This window comes from Sinocyclocheilus anshuiensis, unplaced genomic scaffold (genome assembly GCF_001515605.1).
Source record: "Sinocyclocheilus anshuiensis isolate Anshui unplaced genomic scaffold, SAMN03320099.WGS_v1.1 scaffold293, whole genome shotgun sequence".
Lineage (NCBI taxonomy): Eukaryota > Metazoa > Chordata > Actinopteri > Cypriniformes > Cyprinidae > Sinocyclocheilus > Sinocyclocheilus anshuiensis.
In genome coordinates this window covers 468,812-477,116 of record NW_015540858.1, presented here as the reverse complement: position 1 = coordinate 477,116, position 8,305 = coordinate 468,812, and the positions used below count along the sequence as shown (strand labels likewise).

The 8,305-nt window shown below is 32.6% G+C and overlaps 1 protein-coding gene across 1 annotated transcript in view; it reads right to left on the bottom strand.

Annotated features, from left to right (window-relative positions):
* Positions 1–2,213: 2,213 nt before the first annotated feature.
* LOC107687907 (calcium and integrin-binding family member 3-like) overlaps positions 2,214–8,305 on the bottom strand; it is a 7,688-nt gene continuing 1,596 nt past the window's right edge. Inside the window, exons 4-6 of the mRNA XM_016485391.1 lie at positions 5,699–5,846; positions 3,996–4,191; positions 2,214–2,492 (exon numbers count right to left, since the gene is read on the bottom strand). Of these exons, the coding sequence (XP_016340877.1) occupies positions 2,471–2,492; positions 3,996–4,191; positions 5,699–5,846 (366 nt within the window). The 3' untranslated portion in view covers positions 2,214–2,470. The remainder of the gene's footprint in view (positions 2,493–3,995; positions 4,192–5,698; positions 5,847–8,305) is intronic.

Here is an 8,305-nt window from a genome sequence, read left to right as displayed (position 1 = left end):
CCCAATTGCTGGGTTTGTCCCTATTTTACCCAGCACTGGGTTGTATTTAACCCAGCATTTTTTAGAGTGCAGGTCTTGCTTTATCATGACCTGAAAACGGCCCAACATGAAAGCGTTCTTTAATTAAAAACACTTGAATTTAATCTACTAGTGTAATCAAATGAAACTGACACGTAGCCCTTGATAGGCAGTGGAAATGCTGAGTTTGTAGTGTTAACAAGTATGCGTAACCAAAAGCAATGAAAATGGGTGACTGTAACCTGAAAAGCAGAGCTATACTTGAGAAAGCACCTCGCGTATACAGAAGTCCATGCACTTTATCAGTATCTTTTGTGTTGTGTGTAGTTTGTGCCAAGTGATAGTTTTGCATCATAAAGATAGGCGTTTTGGAGTATGACCTGCCGAATTCATGTTCGTTTTGAGATTAAGACGTTTTCATTCCCCTAAGGAACATTTCTACAAGTCTTGAATGATCAGTTCTCCTGATAGTGGCTAAAGCTAGTTTTATGCATTGGCTGCTATTGGTACAGTTTTAATAAATAGTCTTCTATCAGTTATGTTTTGTTAATTTGTTCATATTTCTCATGTATTATGAAAGGACTGTACGTGTATCATCTGAAACACAGTCCTACAGCATGTCAGTCTTATTAGTTTGGGTTGCACAGTGTAAAAACAAACCGATTTGGTTCATATGACTAGGTTTAACTACCTAGAATACAGTAATCCACCATTCCTGAGTTCTGAATAGTGTGTTGTCATAAGCACATGCTTATAATTAATGCAAGAAATGCAATGCTAGAGAGTTGTACATGTAGTTTTGCCTTTGCACTGCAGTATACTCAAATGTACGTTTTGTAGTCATACTGTAAAATGAAACATGTCGGTGCAGTTGTGTTCACCAGCAATAGGTCAGGAAACTTTATCACAAGCTTCAGCACCCGTTAGCTTTGAGTGAAAACAAGTTCTCCATTTATAAGAATCCAAATAAGTGAATCTCACAAAACCTGTCAAATTTCACCCCATAAACATTTTTTTTCATGACAAGCATGTTTTTATGATTGCGGTCTAATTATTACTGTCCCGCACAAAAATTATAACATTTTATATACATATATAAATAAAATATATCAACTATTTGCATATCAGGGCAGTGTGTGTTGTACTAGCTTTGAAAAAAAAAATCATTGTAATACATTTTTATTTAATTTTTTACACAATTTGGGAAGTTAATTGTTATATACAGTATATATATATATATATATATATTCCATATGATTTGGGGTGAAACGTGACCTGAAAGTGTTTTTAAAAGTCTGAGAAGCACAGTGTTTGACTGTTTTTTTTCTGCGAGGCAGAAGTGCATGAAATTCTCTTCTCGCTGCAATATGGCGCATCCTAAAAATGGCCACTTTTCTTTTTCCAAGCTTAAATGTTGAGCTACTTCCTGTTTGCACCTTGTTCTCTTTCCACCTCCAGGAGATGCTGTTTTTGGGTTCATATTTGCATCTTCATCTGTACCCATGGCATCTCTCTTCTCTCCCTGTCCAATAATAATGTCCCCAACTTGCCGTTTGTCTTAATAGCTAATACTTGATCTTTCATTTTGGATCTATGCATCACGAAGGTGATACTGTTGACCTCCTGTATGTTTTTGTCTGTGTGTGTTTATTTGCTATAGATCGGTCTAGTTGTCTGTTCTGAGCTTTAGAGGTTTAAAACATGCTAATGGACCTCAGACACAAGTTAATCTGGCCTTAGGGTGTTTTAAAGTGACAAAATGCAACAATAAAATAACAGACAGCTGGCGAAACATTTTTATTTGATTTGCAAACAAACCAAGTGGAGAAGAACATTAGCAAACAGGTACCACTTTCTGTCTTAAACGGATGTGCAGTCATGTCGTGTGATACGTACGTCCGTCGTTTAGTTTGTATTTCTTGATTTGAAACGACTCATCCATATCATTTACAGATTCTTTTATATGACCATGTTTTCATTTGTCGATTGTGAGGTAACTGGGGAGATCGGTAAATTCGATTTTGGTATTAAAAAAAAGAAGCAATTGTAAATAACTCTAAAAAGAGATCTACTTAAATTGTACTGTACTTTCTAAAAAAAACATTGAAAACTGATCTATAGTTTTTGTAGATATCTGTACTTTTGATTTATTAAAATAAGATTCTTTTAAGAGATGGATTTGTATGTGTGTTTAATATTGACGGATGAGTTATTTTCAGGTGTCGATTTGCTGTAGCTCTATATGGTTGACAAAAAAATAAGCTTTGCTTTTTGCACACAGTATTTGCTTATGTTTAAGAGAAGTATCCTTATATTTTATTAAACAGGTGCCTTCTTTATTTCTGTGTTTTAAATTTTAACATAAGCCAACATCTGTCCCTGACTTCTGAATCTGCAGAGAAAGATCTTCTTTAGAAAGTAATTGTCCTGTTGTTCAGTGTCCAGATGATCTTCATATCCTGATGTGGAAGGTGCTAGAAGAGAAAAGATGAAGACATTTTCAGGTTAAAAACATCAACAGACAGCTCTATCAGACAGCTGATAAGTCGGTGTAAAATTGATTTACTTTGAAACAAATTTCACAAACAATTTCAAGGAAATGCCAAGTAACACTTGAAATTAAAGTGAACCTTTCAAGCAGAAAAAAATGTAGATAATTTTTTCAGCTTCTAGTAAAAATACTAATAAATTGAAATTCAAAATGAGATCTTGTTTTATTGGATATACTTATAATACTGTATTATAATCTTGTCCTAGTTACATGTTACCACACAAAATGTGATATTGGTTTAATATAATTGGTGAAACCACCCATCAATAGTTTAGAAGTATTTGACATAATAGAATGAGTATAGAAAAAAATCCTTTGGGGACAAGTCAACATATTAAGGGGATAGTTCACCTAAAAATGATAATTCTGTCATTAATTACTCACTGTCGTGTCGTTCCAAACCCGTAAGACCTTCGTTCGTCTTCAGAACGCAAATTAAGATATTGATGAAATCCGTGAGCTTTCTGACTCTGCATAGACAGCAATGCAACTGAAACGTTCCCAGGCCCAGAAAGGCAGTACCACTGCGAGAACCACTGATGACAGAATTTTCATTTTTGGGTGAACTATCCCTTTAATGTCATAGATGCTGTAACTGTGGTGTTAAACCAGGATATTCCTTTAAAATGGTAAAGATGTGCTTAAAGGGGTCATATGATGCTGCTAAAAAGAACATTATTTTGTGTATTTGGTGTAATGAAATGTGTTTATGCAGTTTAAAGTTAAAAAAACACATTATTTTCAACATACTGTACATTATTGTTTCTCCTCTATGGCCTGCCTTTCTGAAATGCGTCGATTTTGACAAAGCTCATCGGTCTGAAAAAGCGAGGTGTGCTGTGATTGGCCAGCTATCCAGTGCATTGTGATTGCCCGAATACCTCAAGCGTGAGACTGAAATGTTACGCCCCTCCACCAAGAGCTTGTAACACTCCAAAGAGAAAGGAAAAATTGAAATCGCATCATATGACCCCTTTAAATGTTTAAACAAACAAACTAAATAAAAAATAAAAACAAACTAAAATAAAAAAAAATAATAATATTTTGATTAAAGTGATTCATTAATATTTCAATATTTTGAATTAGTGTGAGTTTTGTTTGAATTTTGTGTTTTTGTCATTTATCTCTTTTAATACATTGTTTTTATTTTTTCAGTTTTAATTATTTTAGTAAATTGTTAAATGAATTGAGAAATGTTGCCTTAGAAACTTTGTTTTTTTTTTCATTTAATTTCAGTTACATTGTTATTTAAATTACAATTTTTTGATGGTTTTAGTCAACTATAGTAGCCATTTCAAACAGAACATCAGCTTAAGTGATCATTATTCAATTAAATTCAAAGCATCATTCTGTTACAGTTTTCATTCCAAACTAGTTTTAACTATAGAAACAAAACGTTAAGAGTCATTTACAGTGTAGTTGTTACCTGAGGAAGTCAGGCGCTCTCACGATCATGTGCTGGAAATCCTCTAGAGACAGACGGCCGTCATTGTCCAGATCAGCTTCATCAATCACCTTCTCACACACCATCCTCACCTCATCCTCGGTCAGCTCGTTACGCGTCAGCTTATTTAAGGTTTTCTCCAGATCTGATTTACAGATGAAGTCATCGTTGTTGAAGTCTAAAGGGAAGAACGAGGGTAAGCTGTTAGACTCTTCTGATGGCTTCAGCAAGTAAATAACTTAAAATAAATATAAACAAAATTTTATTTAATTTAATTTGTGTTTAAATTTTAGTCTAAGCTACCAATAAAATAAATTACTAAAGCATTTTAAAGCTTTTAAATTGCCTTTAAAAAGCACAAGTCAATTGTTTTTTTTTATTTATTAATTTATTTACCTATTTTATTGTTACATTTAATTATATTTTTAAACATAAATAATTTTAAAAGTCTATTTATTTAATACGATAAATTTGTTTTTTTAGAATAATTACAAATATTTTTTATTTTTATTTTATATTTATCATATAATTTATTTAATATGTGGCAACCATGGTTTGAATATTTTTAACAATGAATCTTTTGGTGTGTTGAGTCTGAATAAGATGCATAATTTTAACATACACTCTCAGAAATAAAGGTACAACAGCTGCCACTGGGGTGGTACCTTTTCAAAAGGTACACTTTTGTACCTATTATTAGGTTCTAATATACACTTTATATGTACGTTTAAGGTACCAAAATAGACTCTTTAGGTACAAATATGTACCTTTTGAAAAGGTACCTCCCCAGTGACAGCTGTTGTACCTTTATTTCTGAGAGTATAATCTCTTGTTCAAATCATTGATCTCTATTGTTTGAGAGCGTTATCATTTACCCCATGTTAATGTTGCATGAGTACAGAGTTTTTTCTTTTGACAGCAGCAGATCAGATTCTCTGAGATCTTTTATTCTGTCGTTTAATTAGACGGCTGCACGAACACAGATATGAACCGAGCTTTTCATAGGTAGTTCCCTCATTAATGAACTTGTGAATTATTGATATTCATTAACTGAAACAAACCTGAAATAAAACATTTTAGGTGAAAAACAAACGAAACCGACAACAAATATTGGAAAGGTTGCCTTGGCAATCATACTGAAATGTTTAAGTTGAAGCAATAAAATTGAATTAAAACTGAGCTGAAAACTGTAATTAAAACGAAATAAAACTATACAAAAATTAACCTTAATAGTATGCATATTTCATATATATATATATATATATAAATGAAAAAAGCACATAAAATACAAAAATTTTACTACACTTAAAATGGAAAATATTACAATACAAACTAATTCATAAAAACTATATTAGTATATAAATAATACAATACATTATCATTAATCTATTAAATCCAATGCACAATTCCATTACATCCTTTAAAAAATTGCTAATAATTACATTACATAAAAAACACATTAACAATTATGAACTTGAGTTGAGTTATGAACTTTGGGTTTTAACACACATTTTGAATTGTTAAATATGTGTGTTGTTAGATTCAGTGTTGAAAAAAACAAAAGACATAGAAGTACCTTTTAACTAAAGGTTGATTGAGCGGCCGGTTAGCATCATTTCAAACCAGTTTGAGCTAAACCCACAAAGAGTTGCTAATTTTAGGTATAATTCTGGTTTCAAACTGACCGTAGATTTTAAAAGCGTAATAGGCCTTCAGGTCCCGTGGGGCCATTTCACTCAGCACTGAAAACATGTCCAGAAAGTCGTCCAAAGTCATGTTCCCTTCTCCATCCTCTGAGAAAACCTCAGCGATCCTCTGCCTGAACGGGTTATCCTACATAAAACACGACATTTTATTCTTAAGACTTTGTACGCCTTTTGGAAAATTTCCACCTTTAGCTTAATGCTTAATTTTTGACATGCATGTGTTTTAAGTCTTGCCAATCTAAAAGCATTCAAACAATTTTAAACTGTTCAATGCAAGAATTCTCTGAGGTTTCAGGCTTTCGAGGGGTGCACATGTGTATGCAAAGCCAACAAAATCTAATATCGATTAGACAAACTGTAAAATATAACAAGCTGAGAGGCTATGAATGCTGAAATGCTGATCAAAATCATTCTAGTTGCTGGCAGTGTGCAAAGCTACATCTGTCTGCAGGAATTTTAAAATCAAGACTTTTTAAGGCTTTTTTTAAAGACCTGAAAAAATTAATTTCAAAATAAAAAATTAATAGCCTACCATGAGCAGGGTAGGGCAATGTATATGGTAACATTAAACTGTAAAATGACTGTAATAACATGATTTACAGGTTTTCACAAAAACGAAATAAATTATAAAATGAAAAACCTGCAACCTTTAAACCATTTTTTAAGAACAGGGATGAGTCAGAAGTATAAACTATTATATTAATTTAAAACGGGGTTATATGAGTGGAATTTCGCATTGATCTGAACAAAATCTGCAGACAGGCTTACTGAACACGCAAATTGGTTCTCTGCCAGTAGGAGGCGCAGAGATACATTCATATAAATAAAAACATATCATTGCTTGAATTAGTAAGAATGAGAAAAATTTTAAAATAGCCTATATTGTTGAAAATGTATGAGAAAGTTCACGATGAGTCACCAGCGTAAGCATAGCCCCGACCTAATTTAACCCTGGTGATAATATTGATGTGATCATTTAGGTCACTATAATCGTGAAATTTATATGAATATGAATATAATATGAAATTTTCATACCATTTTATCTGTAATATAAATTTGTACATTATTGTATTTTGTTCCTGAATAGTACTATTAGTCCTATGAAAAAAAAAATATTTTTAATAATTTAAAAAATAATATAATTTAATAATAGCAGTATTACTGCTACTTGTCTTCTGCAAAATTATTTATTAAAATGCAAGACTACACGAGTCAAAAAACAATGAAAACAATAACTTTTTTCTTTTTTCCTTAAATTATGTTAAAGGGTTAGTTCACCCAAAAATGAAAATTAGGCTGTGTTTTACTCACCCCCGAGGCATCCTAGGTGTATATGACTTTCTTCTTTCAGACGAATCCAGTCGGAGTTATATTAAAAATTGTCTTTGATGCCACGATCAAGGTCCAGAAACGTAGCAAGGAGATCGGTAAAATAATCCATGTGACATCAGGGGTTCAACCGTTTCTGCGTTGTTTGTGCTTTGATCTGAACGGAAACAGCGTGTCCGTGTGATGCAGCTGACACAGAACAACATACGCTGTTTGCGTTCAGTGGATATTCTCCAAAATGGTGCTAGGGCGATGTTGTTTTTTTTTCTTTTGCGCACAAAAAGTATTCTCGTAGCTTCGTAATATTACGGTTGAACCCCTGATGTCACATGGATTATTTTACCGATCTCCTTGCTACGTTTCTGGACCTTGATCGTGGTAGTACCCTTGCTGTCTATGGGAGGGTCAGAGAGCTGTCAGAATGCATCAAAAATATCTTAATTTGTGTTCCGAAGATGAACGGAGGTCTTACGGGTTTGGAACGACATGAGGGTGAGTAATTAATGACAAAATTTTCATTTTTGGGTGAACTAACCCTTTAATACTAATAATTTCCTGAAAAATACGTTCTTTGTGTTTTGATAATTAAATAAAATAATTAATAATAATTTTTTTTTAAATTGTTAATTAAAATGATATGAAAATGGACTATTACCTGTTTTTCCTTTCCTGTTACTATTTCTGTGAGAAACCGCTGCAAACAATTCAGTTCGTGAGTGAACTGTCCGAATGAATCAACTGAACCGATTACATCAACAGAGTGATTCATTCGCGAATCTGGAATCATCGCAGGTTCTGATTCTAAACAGCTGACAGAAAACACAAATTACTCGTTTGAAAAAATATTGGGCTATCAGAATAAATTATTTTCAGGTTGGCATATGGTAATGTCCATCCTCATAATTATTGGTAAATCTTTTTGAATATCATTTCATTAGTTCTGTATTTGTACGATGACGCATTGCTGCCACACACATATTTTTTTTCCACTCAATTATGTCGTAATAACGAGATATGTCATTTTAACGACATCTTTTCTCGTTAAAACGACATATTTTCTCGTTTTAACGACATCTTTTCTCGTAATAACGAGATGTTTTCTCGTTAAAACGACATCTTTTCTCGTAATAACGACATATTGTCATAAAAACGACATGTTTTCCCGTTATTATAGATTATTATATCGTTTGCTCGTTTGCCCGTTTGCCAAACAGAACGAAATAATAATAATAATAATAATTATTATTATTATTATTA